The sequence below is a fragment of the Myotis brandtii genome, unplaced genomic scaffold (assembly GCF_000412655.1).
Source record: "Myotis brandtii unplaced genomic scaffold, ASM41265v1 scaffold440, whole genome shotgun sequence".
Classification (NCBI taxonomy): Eukaryota; Metazoa; Chordata; class Mammalia; order Chiroptera; family Vespertilionidae; genus Myotis; species Myotis brandtii.
The window spans coordinates 4,757,185-4,782,589 of record NW_005366834.1 but is presented as its reverse complement, the minus strand read 5'-3'; the positions used below and the strand labels follow the sequence as shown (position 1 = coordinate 4,782,589).

The 25,405-nt window shown below is 35.8% G+C and overlaps 1 protein-coding gene across 7 annotated transcripts in view; it reads right to left on the bottom strand.

Moving 5' to 3' along the window:
• CDH18 (cadherin 18, type 2) overlaps positions 1-25,405 on the bottom strand; it is a 686,463-nt gene that overhangs the window by 216,880 nt on the left and 444,178 nt on the right. For 6 of the 7 annotated variants that reach the window (XM_014546326.1, XM_005874484.2, XM_014546327.1 and 3 more), the window contains one exon: positions 1,943-2,427. In XM_014546326.1, the coding sequence (XP_014401812.1) occupies positions 1,943-2,170 (228 nt within the window). In that variant the 5' untranslated portion in view covers positions 2,171-2,427. Of the gene's footprint in view, positions 1-1,942; positions 2,428-18,537; positions 18,648-25,405 lie in introns of those variants that run through there. The other variant, XM_005874485.2, reaches the window with a different exon arrangement.

Genomic DNA, 25,405 nt, shown 5'->3' with positions numbered 1-25,405 from the left:
GGGTGATAAGGCCAGCAGAGGTGGGGCAGTTAGCGGTGATCAGGCCAGAACGGGGGCAGTTGGAGGCGATCAGGCTGGCATGCAGAGTGGTTAGGGGCGGTCAGGCAGGCAGGCAGGTGAGCGGTTAGGAGCCAGCAGTTCTGGATTTCGAGAGGGATGTCCGACTGCCAGTTTAAACCAGCAGTCGGACATCCCCCAAGGGGTCCCAGATTGAAGAGGGTGCAGGCTGGGTTGAAGGACACCCTCCTCATGCATGAATTTCGTGTACTGGGCCACTAGTCTATAATAATAAAAGGGTAATATGTTAATTAGACCCGACATCTTCCGGATGTCATTCTGGGCATCCTTCCTGACGAAGTCAGGGCCAGAGGGAAGCCAGCCTGGGTCCCGGGTACCTGCAGGCAGCCCGAGGGAAGCCAGTCTGGGTCCTGAGTGTCTGTGGGCAGCCTGAGGGAAGCCAGCCCGGGTCCCAGGTGCTGGAGGGAAGCCAGTGCCAGAGGGAAGCCAGTGCCGGCAGCCGGGGGAAGGAAGGGCTACTCTTGCTCGAATTTTCATGCATCGGGCTTCTAGTTTGCTTCATAATGTGAAATATAACTATGCATAAAAAATTAAAATGAAGAACTTAAGGATACTCCTGATGGAAATTTTTTTGTTCTTTTTCCCTCTCCTTTTTAAGGATTATAGTAAAGGGACTATGAAGTTCATAACAAAAATACTTTTTTAATAATTCAATATGCTATGCTTTTATTTTATACGTTTTCCCATTTACTTCATGGAATACTTTGTAGGAAAAAACAATATATGGGATGAAAATAAGTTTTTTGGTCTCGTTTTCATATGCATATGAGGATGATGGAATTGTTTGAGATCTTTTTTTATGTGTTCCATATTCTGACTCCACAGCTCCTGGCTTGTATGGAAAATACAGCTGCAACCCAGCCCCCGTTGGACGAAGGGGGAACAGATGGCTTGTGATCTTGTACTGCCTACACATTAAGGCAGCACCATGGCTTGGATTAAGTACTTTTTTTTTTTGGTACTGACAATGCTAAAGTGAAAATAAATAGTCAAGCAGGGAGACGGAGCCTCCAGTCATGGAGATTCAACCGCTGTGCTTGCTGTTTCTCTCATAGGTACAGAGCTAACCTAAGTGGGGCTGCTTCCTAGATCGATGAGTAATTCATCAGAAGGCCTCTACACTTCCCACTCAATTGTTCTCCCTAGAGCTCGGATGACACATGCTTAAACTGTCCCATTTACTGAGCACACAATTTCCTATAGGGTTTGGTAAGCCATTAAGTTGTTTTGTCTGGTATGAGAAAAAGGAAAGTTGGCCTGAATTTACTGATCATTTTATCAACTTCATTTAACAAAACCTGTTCATTTAGTGTATATTTAATTTATTTAAAATATATCAAAAATTTTATGGAATATAATTTGGAGGGTTAGAAAAAAATCCATGTGCTTATAAAGGCTGACAAATTCAAATACAATCTCTGTAATAGAACTATATTTATTAATATAGTGATGATATAGCATCTTCTTTTTAGCCTCATGAGTATTTGCAATAAATTTTAAAAATGCAAATATTAATGTACTGATAAATGACATTGTGAATATACCTGCATGGTAATAAAGATACAATTACTTAATTGTGCATTCAATTAAGTGTTTTCATTTTATATATGAGAACAGAAAGAGTAAAATGTTGGTAAAGAACATTCAGTCTAGAATGCATGGACCAATGTTTAGAGAGATGTGACTTGATTGGTAAAGTTCATTTTTTGCAATCTTTATTTTAAACTGTTAATTTAACTTGTAGCACTCCATAACATAATTCACTTACCATTCCATATCTCTTCAAATCCAACTCCCATTTAACCCTAATAACACTTCAAAATTTTCCCAAGGAGGAAAAACAAACCAAACATCAAAAACTTACCTTTCCAACATATTGTGGATCAGGTCCCATATGTTCTTCTAAAACAAAGAACTGATTCCAAACCCATCCCCTTTTGGGACGATGGTGGACTTCGGTCTCTCCTTCGATGTGCTTGGTTTGATTTCTGGTCACCTTGATGGAGCTGTGGTGAGCAGTTCCATAACACCTCTGCACAAAACAGAGACACACGAGGACTGGACAGATGCAAGATGTGCTCGTAATTTTCATTGTAAGATAACTTTCCAGTTCACAGTTTTCTTTCTTTTCCTTGTTGGCTACAAATGCTTAATGAGCATTCAAGAGAGAAGCCAAAACATCCTTTGGAAGGACAGTCCAAAGTAAAGTGTTTAGCGTGTCCATGATTTAACCGTCCACCAGGAAAAGGTCAGATTGCATTTACATCCTGAAACACTTCAGAGATTCAAAACTGCAGTGGTCTGATTCTTCGTCTTCACAGTAGGTGAACACAGGCAACCATTTTCCACCTAATGGAAAGAGAGAAAATTATATACAGAACAAAACTTGGTAGGTTTAAGTATTTGCTCTGAATGCAAAATATACTATTATGCAGTGTGATGCTGATAGGAAAGAACATGTGCAGATTATTATATAGACATCCATAAGCCTGTACACTGCACATGTTTTTCATGGACCTTCCTACCTTTACTACTAAATTTCATATACATTTAGACTAAACGTATATTTAGGATATTTATATGTTTCTTGAAACAACAAAAATGCAGCCCTAGGGAGTGTTTAAATGTTCAAACACTGATAATGAGTGTGTGCACATGCCTCAGTGTAGTATGATTGCTTACAATACATGATCTATTACGGACTCCATGCTAAGTGCAAATGTTTTGTTTGTTTGTTTTTATTCAGTTTTGTTGGATGTGATAAAACTGTACTGGACATTAATTGTCTGCTACATGTGACTCACTGAACTTCAACAAAATACACCATAGAGTTGAAAAATTGTCACAGACCATCACAACAATTCAACAGGCACTTAAGCTGCTTAGTAAGCAAAATAAAACAAAAAAGGATGATGGATGAAAAAATGAAACTGAAAGTTACTCCATTCTCAGAGAGCAGATTGGCACAATCGATTGTGAGTAAGAATATCAACTGGCTCGGTCATGGCTTGCATGGATTTTGATAGGCCCGCAGATAACTACTCTATGGCGCAGTCTTAACATATAGGTGAGGCATATATTAAAGCATGGGAATAACACTACACATAATGGTAGTGTTATTAATTGTATATTTGTAGCCTTCCAAGGTAAGTTGTAAGGGAAAAAAAGAGGGTGGCAAAAAGAACATAAAGGAAAAAGGTTTTGTTTTTCAAATGAAATGTTGCAGACTTGGACTTAGGTTTTAGTACAATTGGACAATAAAGTAAAACTTGAGAACGATTTCTGGAAGATAAGAAATTAGTTGGTAGAGAAAATGGTGACTGATATTATTAGCTTATTGAAAAATAAAACTGTGTAGCAAGTTCTACTGCCTTTGTGTGTATGTGTGCGTATTTCAGTATGTGTTTAGAAAAATTATACTGATTCAAGATTATAGCTATTCCATCTTGCAAAAATATTAGATGAATCACTTTCTCAGTCTATTAAATTCAACCCTGTAAATCAGCACAAACTGAAATGTGGATCTAAATGAATCACAAAATGTTTGATATGACAATATAAATTATTTCAAAAATTGAGCATAAATAATCAGTCATTATATACCTCTTTTATACAGTTGGTAAAAATGTTTATAATGAGTAGGAAATGAATAAAAAAAATCACATGAGCCTGGCCGGCGTGGCTCAGAGGCTGAGTATCAACCTATGAACCAGGAGGTCACAGTTCAATTGCCGGTCAGGACACTTGCTCAAGTTGTGGGCTCAATCCCCAGTGTGGGACGTGCAGGAGGCAGCCTGTCAATGTTTCTTTCTCATCATTGATGTTTTTATCTCTCTCTCCTTCTTCCTTCTTCTCTGAAATTAATAAAAAAATGATACTTTTTTTTTTAATCACATGAGGCCCAGAGCAAAGTTCTTTCCCTACCAGTATATTTGTCCACAAATTAGGGTTAACAGTAATGTTGACTTCACGGTTGTGCAAGTATTGTATTGGACAAGAACTGGGAATTCATTTTAATCATCTGGCAAATAAAATTAAATTTTGTGATACTTTTGAAAGCAAAGAACATTTTTTCACTCAATGAGAAAAATAAGGGGACATATGTAATACTTTCAACAATAAAGATTAAAAAATAAAAAAATAAAAAGACTTAAAAAGAGAAATGCAATTATAGTTCCAACATAGTAAGAGCATAGAAAAGTCAGAAAATATAGGTTTTCTTCCTCTTTTTGACAATTTACTTACTATATGTACTTATGTGAATCATATAATTTCTTCAAGTCTCAATTTTCTCATTGTGTTGTAAGTAATTTTAATATCCTTTCCCGTTTATCTAATAAATTGGATGATTTTATATTGAAGTTTTCTTTCTTCTTTTAAATAACAAGTTTCAAAATAAGAAACTTTAACTAGCCTTTCTTCTTTGAAGTAAAGTTGATGAATATACAGAAGGTTTTATCTTAATACTTTCACACCACTTGGTGTGATTGTTAAATGAAATTAACATCTTTTCTTTTTATGCTAAGTTGTTTTACAAAGCATAATTCATGAGTAAAGGGTGAAAAAGTGGCTTTTGTAATGCATTACTGATATATTGAATGAGATTTTAAAAAAATAATGATCTTGCCCTAACCGGTTTGGCTCAGCGGATAGAGCATCGGCCTGTGGACTCAAGGGTCCCAGGTTCGATTCCGGTCAAGGGCATGTACCTTGGTTGCGGGCACATCCCCAGTGGGGAGTGTGCAGGAGGCAGCTGATCGATGTTTCTCTCTCATCGATGTTTCTAATTCTCTATCCCTCTCCCTTTCTCTCTGTAAAAAATCAATAAAATATATTTTTAAAAAAATAAAAAATAAAAAATAATGATCTCATGTGCCATTCTAAAAATATATAAATACATTTTAATCTATATATTCATTACATGCTTGTGAATATCTATTACAACAGTTATAAAAAGTGGTGAATAAGGATATGTGGAATGAAAGAACTACTGTATTTTTGATACTAATTTTATTTACTATATCATGAGAGGACAGACTCCATATATGAAAATGTTCTGCTCTACTTCTGGAAATCAACCCTTGCATAGGTGAGAAAGAATAAAAATAAAAATAATAAAACCAATGAATGAGACTACCACAATAGAAATACACTGTAGACTCTTGTCATTTTTTTTTTTTTTTTTACTAAGCAGCATTTAAACACTCATCCTCTTTTCATGGAACACTCCAATATGGGAATTCTGATGACAGAGCCTTAACTTTCACCTTGAAACACCTAGGAACCAGACACGTTCTTCTTCTAACTTTTGTTTTCAATATATTTTTATTGATTTCAGAGAGGAGGAGAGAGGAAGAGAGAGAAATGTCAAGAATGAGATAGAATCATTGATTGGCTGCTTCCTGCATGCCCCACACTGGAGATTGAGCCCACAACCCAGGCATATGCCCTGACCGGGAATCCAATTGTGACATTCAGAGGTCAACACTCAACCACTGAGCCATGCCAATCGGGCTCATCTTCTAACTTTTTAATCAGAAATTGCGTTTGTGACATACAAGTTAGTCACACACTCCAACACCCTGGAACAAATGATGGATGGATGGATGTAGTGAACATTAAGAAACATTTCACAGCAGTGTAAGGGTCTCAACAGCCAGATATAGTGGTGGTCAGTCTGGCAGCTATGATGGATAAAGTCAGTGACAGCTGCACAAATTAAGAGATTCTACACAGTTTCAGTGGCAAGTACTTAATATTGTTTCTTTCTGCCTCATTTCTATTGGTATTTACTCTTTGATAAACCTAATTCTTAAGGCTCCTCATCAATTTTGATGGCTATACAATATGCTTCCAATAAATGTATTTGCTGCTGTCCACAGCCAAGTTGACTTTTACTGTTTGAAAACAAGAACCTTCTCTGTAAAAAGCATTATTTTCATAAAACAAAAAAAGTATTTCCAAATAATGCATTACTTGTAATAGTGTGCAATGCAGTCCTCTCTCCTCTGTTCAGTACTTAATCTCAGTGATGCAACTTTGCTGCAAGAGACTAGTCCTCTTGCTTCTGTGACTATTCCCTCTTTGGTAGTAGAATTGTTAACACTGTACTTAGTCAAGAACATGACCTCAAATGTCCATTTTATAGAAAACTATCACATTTGTGTGAGCATTTTACTCTCTGAGCTTCGCAGTTCTCATTTATGGAGAAAGATTTGTATTTGAATTATCTTTAAGAATGTTCAGCTATCTAATTCTTTGACTTTCTGATTTAATAACCATGCTTCATTTACAAATGACTTTTCTTACTTACAGAGTTACTCACATTGGCCAAGGTTAAATATCAGCCGTTTATAACTCTTCAATACAGTCATTCTGACAGAGAGCACTGAAGAAACACTATTTTCAACAAAATAATTCTCACATTTACCCCAAAAGTAACTGCTTGTAACTTGGTCTTTTGACTGACTTTTCTTACCAACATGTTCTTGGATTATAAACTTGAGATTCCAAAGAGGTGTAGAGAATATCTTAGGTTTTCTCTCTCTTGTTTTATAAGAAACTTTCTTTGCTTCTTTTCTTGTTTTGAAAATGTCTTTGTTAAAAATACTTTGTCAATTTTATTTCATGAATCTGCCGTTCCATTCTCCATATGTGTGGAGTGATATATTATTTTACATATTCAAAAATCCTAGAGTTATAATTGCCACCATTTTCCCAAGTATGGCATTATACATTATTGGTAGGAATGTATCTGACTTTGCAGAGAGCGAGCTTAGTTTAAATAGAAAATGTCAAAGGAAGATAGAGTATGATGGAAAGTCCATATATTTTGGAAGTGCTTTCACTGTGAGATGTATAGGATATCCTGTATGGAGAAGCACATGTCAATGGGAACATGTTGCTTAATGCACATTTGTCAGACTGCAAATCCATCAGATGAAAAGGCTGTTCCTCATGAGAAGATGACTCATCTTGAAAAGAATGAAACTTAACTCTCCCATGATGAATTATTAAAATCCATCACACTGTCAGGCAGATTTAAGTATAAGGAAACTTAAATTAGGTTTGAATTCTGATGTACTTATATAAGATGAAAGTTATAAGTCCTTAACAGAAGCCAATGTTTTACTTTAAGAAATAAATTTTTATTATATGTTTGTATATATGTATGTATGTATTTACTTACTTATGTTCAGAATGTGTGTTCTAAAACTTTCAGTTATTTTTTGGGTTAGTGACTACAAGCCCAACACCCACTGCTTGCAAGGTGCATTCTCAGATATTTTTCTGACCCTGAATCTATGGTTTCCATCATTTCAGATCCAATGATCAACAATATCAGTATCATTCTCCTGTTCTAAATCTAGCTCTTGTTTAATTTCCATTGATATTGACTTCTGAATTTTTGTTTCACCTTCTTGTCCTTTACTCTTTATATTTAACATTTTCTCCACAACTTTGGACTTTTTCCTTCTCAATTGATAATTTATATGTTTAATAATTAATCATACTCTTCTCCATCAGTGTCAATTGGATTAAATAGCTCCTGCTTAGTCAAAATTCAATACTCATAAACCACATGGAATTGTAGAAGGCTCCACCTAAATTTGTTGCAATTTTCTTCCCAAATTGTCTCTCAAATAGATATTTTCACTTGTAATCTGACCATTTCAAAATATTCTCATAGCACCAAGATTTTGACATAATAAATTGCATTTGCTTGAAGTATACATACATATATGTACATATGTATTAAAATGTGACTCTAAAATACGATGAAATACGTAAATGACAAATAAATTAGGAAGCATTAACTTTTACATATTGTGTTTTTCTGTTGGAAATATTCACTTAAACTTCATAGAGATGGTGATGAAAACATTAAATTTGTGATTACAGGTATTGCTCCCTGAATGGCTCATTCAATTCTGATTTTTTTTCTTTTTTTAAATATATTTTTATTGATTTCAGAGATGAGGGGAGAGGGAGAGACAGATAGAAACATCAATGATGAGAGAATCAGTGACTGGTTGCCTCCTGCACACCCCCACACTGGGGATCCAACCTGCAACCCAGGCATGTCCCCTGACTGGGAATCAAACTGTGACCTGGTTCATTGATCGATGCTCAACCACCAAGCTATGCTGGCCAGGCTCAATTCTAATTTTCTTAAGAGCCTTACTGTCCAAACTCTATTTAGTAAACCTTATCCTCTGAGACCTAGACTAAAGGGTATTTCTCCACAAAGACGTCTATGTTTTAGAGACAATTCTCTCTGGGTCTTTTGCGTTCTTCACATCTGAGAAAGAGGTAGTCAGAGGTTCCTTTCATGCTATCTTCTCAAGGATATATGTGTACAAACAGCCTTGGAAGAAAGCTAGAACCATCCTTCCAGGCAGAGGGCAAATTTGTTTTTTGACAGGGCATGATCTTCTTCTAGGTTGGAGAAATGTGCTAGCAGACCCCATACAAAACTGGGAATTTATCATTCAGGATTCCTCAACTGTGTGTGTGTGGCCTGTACCTAGGCTTCTCCGAGTTGCCCCAGCGGATATGAGGAGCAAGGAAAACTTAAGGTACCTTCTGCACTATGGGTAAGATAGTCTTGTTTCTGATGCAGTCTCATATTCTCTGCCAGCACCTATTAATCTTTTGTAGCATAACTTATTAGCTTGAAAGTAAGGCAAGATCTCAAATCCTTTATTTAAAATTCTGGCTATCATAGTTCAATGTAACTGCTCTTTCTCAATATTGCAGACCAGCATTCTAAGTATTTATATAGGAACCATTTAATGTGTTCTTTGTGTCATATTTTGTAGGGCTTTCATGCCATGTCTATGTGATTTCCATCTCCAGTATTGGCTAGTGAAGTCCCTTTCATATTGTCACCGTTAAATAAACATTTGTTGAATGTAGTAATAAATAAATGGGAAATAGACAAATTAATTCAGGGTTTGTACAACATGAGTGGTGTTAAAATGCCAAGTTTCAATTGAAAGTAATTAATTGTAAGAACATGTTACAGAAAAACTTTTAGAAAGCACTCTTTGATTTGGTTAACATTATACTTTGATTTTCACTTAAAAGCCTGTCACAATCAAAGAAACAAAAGTACTGGAAAACAAACAGTTACATTTTATCAACAAAAACCTGCTTTTTCTCTCAGGTTCTTTTAACATAGAGAAAATTAGAAATTAAGGAAGCCACTCAAATATTGAGTCAAATGTGCATTAATAAACTTTGCAATGGCTCATATTCTGTAGCATTATCAGTCACATCTTATTCATTACATGGTGCAAAATATGTGCATGAAATATTTCTACTATGTTGACTAAAACACTATGAAAATAGCCCTGGCGGGTATGGGTCTGTTGGTTGGGCTTAGTCCCGTACACCGAAAGTTTGCTGGTTCGATTCCTGGTTAGGGAACATGCCCTGGTTGCTGGCTCAATCCCCAGTGGGGGGCATGCAGGGAGGCAGCCGATCAATGATTCTATCTCATCATTAATGTCTCTCTCTCTCTCTCCTTTTCCCAAATCAATGTATATTTAAAAAGTAAATTTTAAATGGTTATTTAGTTTGATATTATAAATAAAAAATACTAAAGGAATCCTACTGGTGCAAAGATTCCTAGTGTTCTCACTCTCTGGTTTCTGTCACTGAATATCCTATGTATCTTGCCAAACAAAAGTTCCTATACTCCACTTCCCCAGTACAAAGACTATGTTTCCTAGCCTCACTTGTAGTTGAATATTGTTCAATTACTAAGTTTGGAGTGTTTGTGTGAACTAATATAAATTCAAAGTAAACATCATTACATAAAAGGGTATGGTCTTTTTTTTTTTTAGTTTTATTCATTTAAAATGGGCCGGATCTGGCCCGCGGGCCGTAGTTTGCCCACGGCTGTTAGCCCATGGCATACAAGCAGAAGTACTGTCTGTTAACTTTCCAGGAAACTTCCTCAGAAGACTGTTGACATGCATTTTATGTTCTCTTTCCCCTCCTTCTATTTTGCCACGTGAATCCTGGAGGTGTGACTAGAATGAGTATCATAGCCTGGAGAGAGAAGAACCAAGTAACTCGATCCCAGAGGACCCTACAGAGCAGCTGTCAGATGAGCTCTGGGCTGCCTTCCTCTGAGTTAAGAGAAAAAAAAAAGTCAGCCTTTTTAAAGCCACAGTCAGCCTGGCCAGAGTGGCTCAGTGGTTGAGCATAGACCTATGAACCAGGAGGTCATGGTTCCATTCACGGTCAGGGCATATGCCTGGGTTGTGGGCTTGATCCCCAGTGGGGGGTGTGTGCAGGAGGCAGCCGATCAATGACTCTCTCTCATCATTGATGTTTCCTTCTCTCTCTCCCTCTCTTTTCCTCTCTGAAATCAATAATATATATAAATAAAGCCACAGTCATTTTGTGTTCCTATTTCCCAGAGCTGAACTTAACGCTACTTTAACAACCATTGAGCTGAGGCAGGATATTCTCCATGGTTTTGGATTGGGGTAGGGTTTGGGGAATAAAGTACAGGGGAAAGAAAGAAAGGAAAGGAAAATCAGAATGAAAAACATGGGAAGATGACACTCTATTATAAATTCCAGAGAATTTATTTTCGGTGAGAGTCTGCTCTGCAATTTTCATCCCAGATATTAAAATATGCAGATCTTGCTTTCCTCTCTTCTTCCTCTGAAGTCAGAAGTCCTACTTTATGCTATATCTGTGTCATCGGCAGCATAGATATTATGCAATGCAAATGGCAGGGGTGACACTTGTCCAAAGGTCTCCTTCAATGCCTTTCCCATTGATATATGTCCTCTAGCTACATATAACACCCTCCCTGCTTAAAATTCTTCTATGTTGACATCACTTCCAGAATAACTAAAAAAAACTTTCATATGAAATTCATAGCTTTTTAATATTTGGTACCTTTCCCCATCTCTTATCCAGGACAACCCATGACCTGCTCACATTTTAATATGCTCACTGTCTCTTGGCTATACTGTGCTCTTGCTAGCCTTGATACCTCTGTATAAGCTTTTTCTTCTAAATAAAAAGCCCATTTCTCTGTTTTAATTATAAAAAAAAGTCAGTCTCCCAAGCAAGACCTTAGAGCCCAGCCACTCTGTTCCCAAAGTCCCTTGTTCTCTAATTCTCATGAAGGAATTCAGAATATGCCACTTCAGAACAGGCCACTTTGGCATATATATATATTATTTTAAGTTAAAGGCACTTGTAAAATGCCAGATACAAAAAAGGAACTCTGACTTCCTAAAATTAGGAAATAAAACTCCCATATAGAAGATGTTCTCCTTATACAAGAAGGAAAGAAACATTCTTTCACCAAGAATGGTCAAGGTCAACAGAAATCTGTATAAGTAAACATTGCTAAATAAATTCTTATCCTTCTAGTCACTTCTTTAACCAATTAACTAACTTATGATCTGTCACTCTTTTTTTTTAAATCCTCACCTGAGGATATTTTTTTCCCATTAATTTTTATAGAGTGGAAGAGAGAGGGAAAGATAGAGAGAAATATCGATGTGAGAGAAACACATTGATTGGTTGCCCCCAGATGAAGGCCCGGGCTGGGGAGGAGCCTGCAACCGAGGTACATGCCTTTGACTGGAATTGAACCCAGGACCTGTATCCACTGAGGCAAACTGACTAGGGATGCTCTGTCGCTTTTCTACAATTTACTCTTCTCTTTGTCTAACTCATAAGTGCCCAGCTTAAACTGCTTCTCTGGGTCTTCATTTCCTAATGAGGGCCCCATGTCATGTATAAATTACATTAACTATGGTAATATGCTTTTGTCTTGTTAATATTTCTTATTACAGGAACCCCAGTAAAGAACCTAAAAGGTAAAAGGATTTTTTTCCTCCCTTATAGTCATATTTATCACATGACATACATTTCTTTGTATGTCTTCCAAACTTGAAGGTAACCCACCTACCAGAATTAAACTTTGATCTCTGTTATCTTAATGATAACACAATCTTGTACACATAGTCAAGACTCAGTTAAATGAACAAATAAAACCAATTTGTGCTTGCACCAGTTCTGAGCATTGCATGTACTAGTCATGTGACCTTAGCCAAATTTCTTATACATAGAATAGGACTAATAACCTCATGGCATCTTTATGAGAATTAGTAAGTGTTGTGGACACCATCAAGGGAAGCTGAATGATTCCATAAAAATTGCTGGGAAAATAAAAATAAATATATGGCTCTTAAAAGAAAGAACAGCATTCTCTTTACAGGAAATATTGTGTTATATGCATCATGTCAATGTATTAGAATTATTTCCCATGATCTGAATATAAGAATATATTTTAATTATAATCTGGATTTTATATACCCTGAAAAGAAATTAAAGCTAAGCATTAAGAAACAGTATTTGCATAATGTCTTGATAATGAATGTGTAATACTTGTGAGTCTTTTCTTAGAGCTCTGGTTTTCTATTCTTGTAATGTATAATATATGCAAAATTTAAAAATGTCGCCCATATGTTTTGAAAAGGTTTTTGAAAACATACATTTTAGAAAGTAAAAACATAAATGCCCCAAAGTGATTCATACCCAAAAAGATACTTCATGGTGGGAATAATATGCCTACAATGAAACTGAAAATTGTAAGCTTTTCTGTAGTATATTTCCTGCAACCACTTCTATAGCAAACTGGTTTATCTTCTCATATGAAAAATAGGAATATAATTCTTCCCTCCTGGGGTATTTTAGTTTCTTTAATTTATACAGAAACTTGTTGGTTTAACTAAAATATATCTCATCTTAATTCCTATTTGTAGAAAAGTATGTGTAAAACAATTTATCATGCTATTTATATGCCAAAGTTTCATGTAAAATATGGAGCCAAACATACTTTGAATTTTAAATGGTGTTATGGTTTTCTACAGAAAATATAAGTCTATGGAAGCCTTAATTGTTTAACTCTGAATATTGTACTTCTGAAATCTAATTAATGAGAAAATGTGATAAAGTATCCCAAATGAAAAGGCATGTATGATGCCTTTTATAAATGTTTTAAAATGATGTGATGTTTGATAGAATTTTATATTTCTACTTAGGTTCAAATTCACCTTCAACCATTACAATCATATGCTTACCATTATAGTCAACTCTTACATAAGCTTGTAAGCCTATTATATCTACCTGGCAACACTTTCACCCTGACACTATTCCCTTATATGCTATCACATGATGAAGACAGTCAAACAGATCTGTGCACTGATGTCACCACATGAGAATTAGTGTGATACTGACAGAAATTAAAGACATAGAGTAATAAAGGCATGTTAGAAGAGACTAAAGTAGAGAAGGGTGTAGGTCATGGGGCTGAGTACTAGACATTCATTAGCATTAGAAGCAGCGGATTTGCAAGAGCATGGATGGACCTTGCACAGTATTCTGCTAAGTGAAATAAGCCAGAAGACAAATATCATATGATTTTACTTGTATGTGGAATCTAATGAACAAAATACACAAATAAAATAGAAATAGACTCATAGATACAGAGTACAGACTGACAGCTGTCAGATGGGAGAGGGGGTGGGGGAAGGTGAAGGGATTAACTAAAAAACAAACAAAAAAACTCATAGACACAGACAACAATATGGTGATTACCAGTGGGAAAAGGAGGTGGGAGCAAGAGGAAGTTAAAGGGGGGATAAATGGTGATGTTAGGATACCTGATCTTGGGTGGCAAAGGCACAACACAATATACAGATGATGTGTTATAGAATTGTGGAACTGAAACCTATAATTTTTTTAACCAATGTCACCCCAATAAATTCAATAAATTTTTAAAAAAGAATTAAAAGAAATATGCAGTTTGGTGCTGTGGGTGAGGGTAGGTGGGATGCCATAAAAGCCTAGAGAACAAAGTGTTTTAGGGGAAAAATAATAATACCACTAATTAAATTGGTGTCTTTATACAACAGCCAGATACCATAGCCTATCTTTTAGATTGGATTTAATTTATATGTGTTTATAGAGGTAACAGAAATCAGCCTTTTAAATATATATACTAAATGCCATATAATGGGCTATATGCTTAAGGCAATTATCTTATTTCAATTTCTTAGGATCATTTTCTACTTGAAGTTACTAAAATTCACAGCATTGAACTAGCTTGCCTGAGAGATGAGATTTTAAACCAAGTCCTATTTGAGTTCAATCTCTTTCTCTACCCTTGGATTTAAATACACATAGGTTTGAATCATTATGCTTCTGTCTCCTTGCCATGGATCCTTGAGGTTAAGCTATTTGAGCCGAGGCAGGTGTGGCTCAGTGGTTGAATGTTGACCCAGGAACCAAGAGGTCACTGGTTCGATTCCTGGTCAGGGGATATGTCCAGGTTGCAGGGCTTGATCCCAGTAAGGGGTGTGCCAATCTATGATTTTCTCTCATTGTTAATGTTTCTATCTCTCTCTCCTTCTCCCTTCTTCTCTAAAATCAATAAAAATACATTTTTTAAAAAACAAAAACAATAAAAAACTATTTGACATCTCAAAGTTTCAGTTTCCTGGATGGTAATAGTATTTACCCTATAAATTGTAGTTAGTATTATATGAGAAAAAAATCAGAACTTTTTTATTCATATGCCCTTAATATGAGTTAATAAGTAATTTTATTTTGTTACATAGATATCACATTTCAGCAATTGACTCATTTACTTTTGTTACCTTTTTTTCTATCCACAAAATTTAAAGATAAAAATAAGGAATGCTTTGTCTTTATTATATCCAGTGTACTATCCTAAATTCAAAAGTGAGATTATACATTATGATAATCAACTATACAAATGCTTAGAATAAATGTCATTTTTCTCCCACATTACCATTATCTATATTTCTACCACCTTAGAAAACTGGAAGTCATACATATTTAAATGTCTTCAAATAGGTTCAATCAGATAAAGAGCTTAAGGCTTAAATGAATCTGATTCTCCTGTCCTTATAAAGTAGGATAAACTCTAGGAACTACTTCAACATAAGTGGGTTATTTAAATAGGAGAGTTTTTCCTTTTAGATGTTGGTTTATGGTAAATAATAAGGCTATAGAGAAATTGTAGAGGAATTTCATCAACTATTTTGCTACCAGTCTATCAGACCTATATAAAAAATTTAACCCTAATATTTTTCAGATATTACTAAGTTTTGACATATTAATAGAATGAGACATTCAATACCTAACTTTTTAAAAATATATATCTTTATTGATTTCAGAGAGGAAGGGAGAGGGAGAAAGAGAGAGAGAAACATCAATGATGAGAGAGAATCATTGATCGGCTGCCTCCTGCACGCCCCCTATTGGGGATCGGACCCACAACCCAGGCATGTGCAATGACGAGGAATGGAACCATGACCTCCGGATTCATAGGTTGACGCTCAATCAATAGGCCAGGCTGGGCTCCATATCTAACTTTTAAAGGAGCTAAAAAATAAAAGGATTTACTTTTACTGTCAGATAACTCACTGAATTTTTATTTGCAATTTGATGTTCATATTTCCAGTTATTGCATTATCTTGTTTATGCTATTTTATAGCTCTTAGCAATTAGAAAATAAAACAGGTAATATGTTCACATAATGAAATTATTTTAAAAATCTGAATATAAGGAGAGTTCTCCTGATTGTAATCAAGTCCCTGTGGACAGTTAACTCTTGTTGGCTACTAACATATCACTTTGTTGAATCATGATGAAAATAAAACAACAAAACTGTGTAAAGGCCTATAGTGTATTATTAGATAATGTGAATATATTTACCAGGGAATTTAACACATTTATTAATATAATCACTACTTTGTGGTGCTACAAAAATAAAGGGTTTCCAACTGGTATATCATTATAGGGAATATTTGGTAGGTGTTTATATCCCCTTTCCTTTCCAAATTATTAAATGCATATTCCCTTGGTCTAGCTTTTTATCCTGAAAACATTATTATGATTTTATTATTTGTTCTTATTATAAAAGTGTTACCTGTTCATGATTAGAAAATAAAGAAATAAAAACAATAGAACTGGGTATAAAGGAAAAAAAGTTAGGAAACAAAACAAAACAAAACAAAACAAAGATCCTCCTTTTCTTCCCTGGATTCTAAGTTCTTCTTTCCATAGATAAAAATGAATATGCATATATATCCCAGAATATTAAAAATAACAATTGACAGCAACACCAAACAAACAGAGATGAAGGAAGAAAATGAAGAAATCTGTGTTGATATTTTATTATACTAACCAGCCTTTTCTGTTGACTACAGACCTAACATTATTTCCAACTAATATATATCACACAATTTTTAAAATGTACAATAATTTAAATACTCAATATCTTCCCCATGAACATTGTATCCTCAGAAAGCATTTACTCTTTCAAATCAGTAGACAACAAGCCTCTTTTGTCTCAAAAGATTAATTTAAAACCTGCACATTTAAACCCAAGAGAAAACCAGGGTTTTTCGTTATTAGCTGCTAGAATATTCTGTTACATTCTTTTTTTAAAGCAATTAATTTGTGCATGGTGTTTGGCTTAGCATTTTTACATGGTTTTGGAACTAAGCTCATTTTAAATGTGGTTAAATGGAAAAAAGGATTGTTTACACTATTTCACCTATATTGCGTTAACTTTGTAAATTATCAAATTAGAGAGAAAATTCTTTATTGTATAGCTTGTCCTTTTTGAACAGACTATCTGGACTGGCCAGGTGGTGGAGTTGAAAAGCAGGACTTTGGAGTCAGTCTGATCTGAGTTTGAATTTTGGCTCTGCCACTCATCATTAGTAAACTGTGTTAACTAGGCAAGCTAAATATCTGCTAGACTCTGAGTTCACATGCCTGAAATAAGACTAATAACAACTGTTCAGTATGGATGATAAAATTATTCCCTAAGATAATATCTCCAACTGCCTGGCCTGTATAAATCTCTCAAGTGTAATTAGAATTGTGTTCATTTGAGTAAGGCAACCAAACAGTTGTAAAACATCTCCCTGCTGGACTAGACCATGTGAATTTACTTGTGAGCACTTGCATCCAAATAGGAGGGTCATGAGATCCTAAAGTTCTTTTGATTCACATCTGCTCTAATAGCTATATTAAAACTCATATATTCTCCCTTCCCCATTACCTATCTTAGGAGTCAACCTTTTTGTATTTCTTGATTCATGCAAATGAGGAGAGAGGGTGAAAGTGAGAAAAAACAGCTCTCTGGTGTCTCTTTTTATAAAGACAGCAATCCTATCTGGTCACTATCCTTATGGCCTCATTTAACCTTATTACTTCCTTAGAAGTCCCATCTCCCAATATAGCCACCCTGGAAGTTGGGGTTTCAACATAGAATTTGGGGGAACATTAATATTCTGTCCCTGACAACATTTAATCTCTAGAATCTAAATGATATGTGCTCAGCCAGTATGGGTCAGTGGTTGAGCATTGACCTATGAACCAGGAGGTCATGGTTTAATTCCCAGTCAGGGCTCATGCCCAGGTTCTAGGCCCAGTCCCCAGTAGGGGACGTGCAGGAGACAGCTGATCAATCATTATCTCTAATCATTGATGCTTCTATCTCTTTCTCCCTCTCCCTTTAAAAAAATAACATGAGATTTTTCAAAAACTTTTGGAATGAACCAAAGTGATTTCCATGTGCTACATGAAGGACATGGAGGCAAGGAACCATTGAAGGAGATCTCAGGAGCAAGTGGAGTCATTAGTAGTGAATTTCAGCAAAAAGTAAACTTCCTGAGGGTGAGGGTGCAATGGGACATTGGATGGGAGAAAGGTGTCAGGTTGGCAAAACACCTTCTGGGACCCAGTGTGGTTCAGCAAGGCTGAGCAGGCAAGCCTGCACCCCCTGCTCACACAAACAGCAAATTTCCTGAAAGCAACCTGTCTCTAGCAAGAAATGATGAGCTACATAAATAAGCCAACTAATCTGGATAACTACAGTGGGGCCTTGACTTACAAGTGTCCCGACTAACGAGTTTTTTGGGATACCAGCTGTTTCTCGGCCGATTTTTTGCATTGAGTTGATAGAGTAATTTGAGTTAAGGAGCTCCTTAATGTGCTCGGTCTCGGAACGAATTAAACTCATAAGTCAAGGCCCCACTGTATAGTGGTAGCCACAAACTATATTCAGCTGTAATGTGGGAGACCTTTGTGTTTGTTTTTTGTTTGTTTGTTTTTTAACTTATGAAATCATAAAATAAAAGATTGTTAAAATCAGTTTATAAAAACTGAAAATGTTTACATGGCATGAAGCTGAAAAGCAGAGCAGGCAAAGGGCTCAGTAACCTCAATCCTCCAAATTGGGCAATGTGTACAATGGGCAATTCACAGGGAAGAAAACATTAAAAAGCTTTTAAACATACTAAGAAAATCATCAATTTCACTCATCATAAGAGACATGTAAATTAAAACTACACTGTCATCCAATTTCTCACTCACCAGTTTGTTAGAAATCCAAATGCTAACTCATTTGGCAAGGCAGTGGGAGGAGGTGTACCCTCTTACACATGGCTGGCAATTATGTAAAATAGGCCATTCCATGGGAGGATCATTTGCCAACTTCTACAAAAATATAAAGCATATATTGTAAGAAAATAAATTCTAATAAATTCTACTCTAGTAATTTCTTCGACAGATTTTTAAACTATGCCATTTAAAATTGAAAAGAAGAATAAAGGTGGTTAGCATATTCTTTTCATTTCATATGAGAGACATTTTAAGACTTAATCACATAAATAGGAAATTATCTATGTGGAATTTATTTTGTGCTAACACCATGTTCAATGGAATCGTTCTGTTACAGCAAAGTTTACCTGTTAACATTTACCTGCTTATGCCTGGCTACAGATGCCTAGTTGAAGAGATGACAGGTCCATTTGCAATGGAACACTAGGTAGCCCCTCATGTATGGATATGAAAAGATCACCAAGATATATATATTGTTAAAAGAAAATATTTCAGAATACCATATATAGTGTGCTAAATGGTGTTTAAAAGCAGGGCAATCAATGCATTTGTATGTACTTGTTCAGGCAAAAAAATCTTTAAAGTAATATGTGATAAATGAACAGTATCACCTATTTGGAAAGAAGTGGAAACCAGATGAAATGGACTGGATAAGAAGACATTTCCCTGTGTATATTTTCTTGCTTTATATTATTTTAAGCCATATCCACGTATTATCTACAAAATTCAACACATTTTGTGATAATAAGAATGCCTGGTGTCTCCCCACCCTTCTGTTCTCCCATCCATGTGTGTAAATAATTCTAAACAAATGACAGCAAATGGAACATCTGGTGCTTGAGGTAGTATGCAGAGCCCAGCTGTGCTGGGTCCTCAAAACACAATATGTTTTCCACTAGTAATGTTTTAATAATTACTATTCTTTTTAGCTGCAAAGGATACAATTGCTTGCTGATTCAACTCCACTAAAGCAAAGTTTACCCACTAATATGTAGATTAAGAAGTTACTGTATTTGGGAACCCAAATTATATATTTTAAAAATCCCTTTTGAACTGCTAATTCATTTAAGACATTTTCAAGGTAGTTTTTAGACAAAGAGAAGAATTTAGAGGTAATGGGAGAGAAAGCAAAGATATTCTTGTCTTTATTGAGATGAACTGCATTTACTTAGTTAAAGCCAAAGGCATGTTACAGCAAAAGATTTTTCCTAATAATTGTCTGAAGCTTTCACTTTGTTTCAATAAAGGTGCTCAATGAATTCATGAAGTGGCCAAGAAAAAGTAATAAAAAAATAACTTGAGCCAGTGTTCCTGACTTAAATTGTGCTACTAAAATATGCTCTATACACAAGCAGCATCAGCTTCAACCAGGAAGCGATTAGAAATGCAAATTCCCAGGTCCCACTCCAGGGGCCAGGAGTCTGTCTCAACAAAGGATCCTGATACTCACTAACATTTAAGAAGTCCTGACCGAAAACATTTTACGTGACAGTGTATCCTATCTATGATCTTGAAAATTGTGAGCCATCTTCCTATAAGAAAATATAACAACACTGGGCACATGTGTAAATTGCACTATTATGACTAATGATGATACATATCTTCCAATACTAGATATCTCTGAATTACACTGACACGAAGAAAAAAGTGAGCCTCATTGCATAATTCAGAATGCACGTCTAAATATCCCTTAATAACGTTAATGCACTTCTAAATATCTCTTAATAACCTTAGTACAATATGATTGAAAAAATAAATTATTTTCCAAAATATGTGTTTCTCTTTTCTTAGTTCATAATTTTCTTTTTAAGTACCTCTCAGGTTAGGTAGAAGTATGGATGAAAATCTAAAGCTTATTCCATCTGACTTTATTTTATATTTCATCAATATGTGGGTAGAAGTAACTAAAATAATAAAACTATAATTTCATTATTTTGAAAAGAAATAAAGATACATTATTCTATAGATTATTAAATTATTTCCACAGAGAGAACCTGGATCCTTAGCAACCGAGGGTCTCAGTGTCTCGTACACCTCTCAGTAAACTTGGAGGCAGTAGCGAGAAATTGTGGACATAAATTAACAATCGAGCTTCCGTTTCCCTTTTGGCATCAATCTAGGAGCTGCAGGAGGTGAGAGTGCTTGTGGTGGGGATACTGAGGGAGGAGAATCAGGGCAGGACCAGCCTTGACTCTGAGATTTGTTTCCAAGAGCAGTGAGGTGGCAGGCGATGGGACAATCAGAAAGGAGATACAGTTGGAGAAGTAAGGGAGGGGCAGATCACGTAAGGATCCCAGGAAGAAGTTGGCTTTGAATCTGAAATCTAGGTAGATTAAAGCCAAGGAGGGGCATGGCTTGCTTTAACTCAGTAAATCTGCTGCTGCTCCATTGAGAACTGACCAAAGAGGGCAAAGGCAGAAATATGGCAACAAGTGGCCAAGGGAGAGGTAAGGGAACCTTGGATTTGAGAGAGTGAGAAGAAGGTCACATTTTAGATATATTTTGAAGGTCAAGTCAAAAGAATTGGTTGATAAGTTAAATATGAAGAGGGGAAAAATATATATATATACCTCTAAGACAATTCAATACAATTTGAGCTAAGCAACTGGGAAAAGTGTGTTCCCATGTACTAAATGTTCCTAATTACTGGAAAAATTTTAAGGACACATCATTTTATGGTATATCGGAGAGAAAATTGTGCTACCTATTTATTTGATCAGCTATTGAAAATGACAAGTGTGCAGAAAGATATTCAAGCCCAGTTCAGATAGAGTGCTGTCATTTTATATTATACTGACCCTAGAGCAGTGGTTCTCAACCTGTGGGTCACGACCCCTTTGGGGGTCGAACGACCCTTTCACAGACCATCAGAAAACACATATATAATTACATATTGTTTTTGTGATTAATCACTATGCTTTAATTATGTTCAATGTGTAACAATGAAAATATATCCTGCATATCAGATATTTACATTATGATTCATAACAGTAGCAAAATTACAGTTATGGAGTAGCAACAAAAATAATTTTATGGTTGGGGGTCACCACAACATGAGGAACTGTATTAAAGGGTCGCAACATTAGGAAGGTTGAGAACCACTGCCCTAGAGCATATTGGTATGTGATGGACAGAACTTGTTTCCCTAGGATCCAGGTAGGAAACAGGGTGAGCCTCCTCTGCCTTTGAATCACCAAGTTTCTCTTCCTGTTTCAGCTGCATTTCCTAGTCCTTGTTCAGGGATAACAGGGAATATGACAGTTTTTCTGAGATGCCACCATGTCTAACTTTACACTTTTCCTTTGCTCTTCTCCCCTCCACAGCCATTGGAATCTTTGTCAAATCCTGGTGTGTGGAGAAAACAAAACCAAACACAGAAAACTCGCTGTTTCAGACATAAACTTGTGGATTAGAGTTCTCCAGTACGGCTCTTAAAGCAAAAAGCCAAGTCTTTTAACATGCATAAAGCATTTCTGTCTACAAAACTAACTATGCCTTGAGGCGTTTCTATAATAAAACTCTGAGAGCAATCAGCCCGGAATGGGGATTGTGCTTGAAGAACACATAATCAGTATAATCAAATTATTATCCTGTCAAGAAGGAAATGCGTCCTCACAAAACTCAGCCTCTGGGAAAAGCCAGCAGGCATTTAGTGACTGCTCAATTTAGCCTGGATGCAGAAGAAAGGCGGCCTTGTGTAGGAGGGCACAGGGAGGAGACCTGTCACTTAGGGAAAGAGGAGGGCACTCAACTATGTTTTGTCCAATAAAGAAGGAAAGCAGGAGAGCGCACCAGGTGCAAAGACAGGATGAGTAAAGCACAGATGTGTGGAGAATCCTACCATCCTACCTGGTATCAAGTAGGGCAGCATTCAAGGTGCCAAGAGGAAGGTTAGAGAAGAATGTCCTATTCTGGGGGCAGGATTTCTCTGTATGGTAAGCACATCCCAGTTTGCTGGGGACAGTTTCGTTTTATCCTTGTAGTCCTGACGTGGTGATTAACATCTTCCCTTTCCACTCTTAAAAGTGTCTGGGTTTGGCAATAAATTATAGTCATTCTACTTAATAGGCAATCCAAGCATATACTTACCACATGAAAAATGCACTCTTAGCCAACACCATCAATCCCCTCAAAGAAAACATGTCCATGACATAATTTCATACTTAATAATTTCAAGAGTATTGAAATTGATATCATTGAAAAAATTAGATTCCTATTTTACTTCATGTCATCACTTGACAGTTTTTATTTTATTTTTTTAATAATCTGAGGGACTAGTTAGACAGAAGTAAATAATCTTACCTTCATAATCTGACCATGCCAGGAATATATATGATGCATAGTTTTATAGAATTGGACAGAATTAGATATACAGATATAAAATAATTAGAAAGCAAAGGGATACAAAATGAAGTGAAAAGAAAAAAGATTTAATATCTATATAAATATCTATTTACCTATCTACCATTTAAAAATATTTTTTGGGAAGCCTTACGGATATGTGGCATTTCCAAAGTACCACAAAGTTTTGGCTAAAGCAAAAACTTGGAATACAAGCTTTCTATGATGGCTGGCTTGCTGATTTTATGACTGGCATGTTGCCCTATAGTTTTCTGAGTACAGGTCTTTTATCTTCTTAGTTAAGATTATTCCTACGTACCGTTTTTTAATTTTTATTTTATGTTATTGCAATAGTAAATGGAATTTTTTTTTTCAGTTTCTCTTTGACAGTTCATTATTGGTTTATAAAAATGCCAGCGACTTCTGGGTATTAATTTTGTATCCTGCTACTTTGCTGAATTTATTCATTAGATGTGGTAGTTTTTTTGTGGAGTCTTTAGGGCTTTCTCTTGGCTTTTTAATAATTCTATGAGATGAGTACTAATATTTCATCCACAGACTTGCAAGGTGAAGTAACATACCGCATCTCTGAAATCTGTTGGTGGAGGAACTGATTTTTTTAAAAAAAAATTCAACATTGCTGAGAAGAGTGTCACATTAGAGCCTAAAGCAGTGCCTGGCAGAGAACCAGCACTCAGGAAATATTAAAATAACAAATCAGGGGTTGGTCCTGTGCCTATATTGGTTTAATAATTCTGTCGATCAATTTGTATAATACTCTAAGGTCTATGTTGATCTGTTCATGAAGTTATCACATCAGTATTTATAATACCTTGAATCAGAACCTCTTCAGTTTCTTCACCACAAAAGACAAAAGGGCACAAGGAAATAAAATTTAGCATAAGGTCTGGAGGTAGACTCTAGAAAAGCCTGGATTCCAAACTCCTTCCTAGGACATATTATTATATCCTAAACATGTACTTTCTTTGTAACCTCCTAACCTTTACTAATATGAGAAATTACTTTATTGGGCTCAGTAAAAGTAAAACGAGATAGGACATAGGTTCGAGAAATCTTGCTTCACATTGCAAAAAACCGTTGAGCCATGTCATTTGTGTTAATGAAATACATATTTTCTTAGAATTTATATTTGAGTAATGCATTATTTGTTTAAGCATTTCCCATGTGTTCAAATGTCATATTCAAATATAAATAAAACAATATAACAAAGTTAAAGAGCCTGCTACTAAGATCCTATTGGCCGATGAAGTAGGTCACTGCCTGTACTAAACATATTCCGGGAGAGCTCAGAAGCTCCCCGTGGCAGACATACCCTAGGGCAGCAATTTTCCATCCTTTTCCCACAGGCACACTAGTATGCTGTGTGCATTTTTAAAACATGCAATACCTGACTGTTTAGTGAGGGGCACTGACCTCTTTTTCCTTGGATTGTCAAATAAAAAAAACGACAAGAGCCAACACAAGAGCCATCTGGTGTGAATGAATCAAAATTACACCTTTTTTTTTGTCAAGTCGGCAAAAAATATAACATATTTTTTGGTGAGCCACAGAATTTTAGTAACTAGTTTATGTGTGCCATGAGATAAAAAAGTTGAAAATCGCTGCCCTAGGGTAACCCCAATGAGTCATTTATAATCTTTCCTTAAGTACAGACATGTCTTGCTTTTAGTCAGGAAAGTAGAGCAAAGGTTCGTTCATATGATAAAAGTTAAAGTACTTTGCAGATTTAACTGAGGTCCCAAATAGGTTGACTTGAGGTAATCAAAAGGGAGATTATCCTGCGTGGGCCTATCTTAATCTAGTAAAAGGAGAGATAAGGACACTCCATGTAGTCCTTCTGGCCTTGAAGAAGCAAGCTACCATGAGTCCAGTAACTGGGAGAAAATGAAATGAGCTTGAAATCAGTTTCTCCCTCACTCAAGCTTTCAGATGAGCATGCAGTCACACTGGTGACTTGATTGCAGCCTTATGGGAACATGAGAAGAGCCCCGGTAAAGTAGTGCCTGACTTCCAATGCACAAAACTTAAAAAATAACAAATGGGTTTAGTTTCAAGTATGATGATTAGTTATACAGGAATAGGAAACTAATACATGCCCCATCCCTCAAGTACATAGTCCCTGAATAACTCTCTGGAGACAAGAATCTAAATCTTTGTACTTTAGCTTTCCTCTGCCATCAACCTGTTGGCTTCCAAAGAAACAAGAACAAATTCAAAAGAACTCAATGATGTGATCAAATGGGAATTTTATAAACACAGGAAAAAACAAAAACAACAAAACAAACAACAACTATAAAACATAATGGGGGCATCCATTTTGGAGACTAAATTTGATAACTAATTTTTTATGTTGCTGGAAAGAAGTGATCATTCAGGTTATAAGTTATGGCAAATTTTGATTATCAACCCAGGTACCATGGTACTCTACTGGAATTTGGGGGAGAAAGCCCATGTGTATTAATGTAGAGTACTTTGCTTT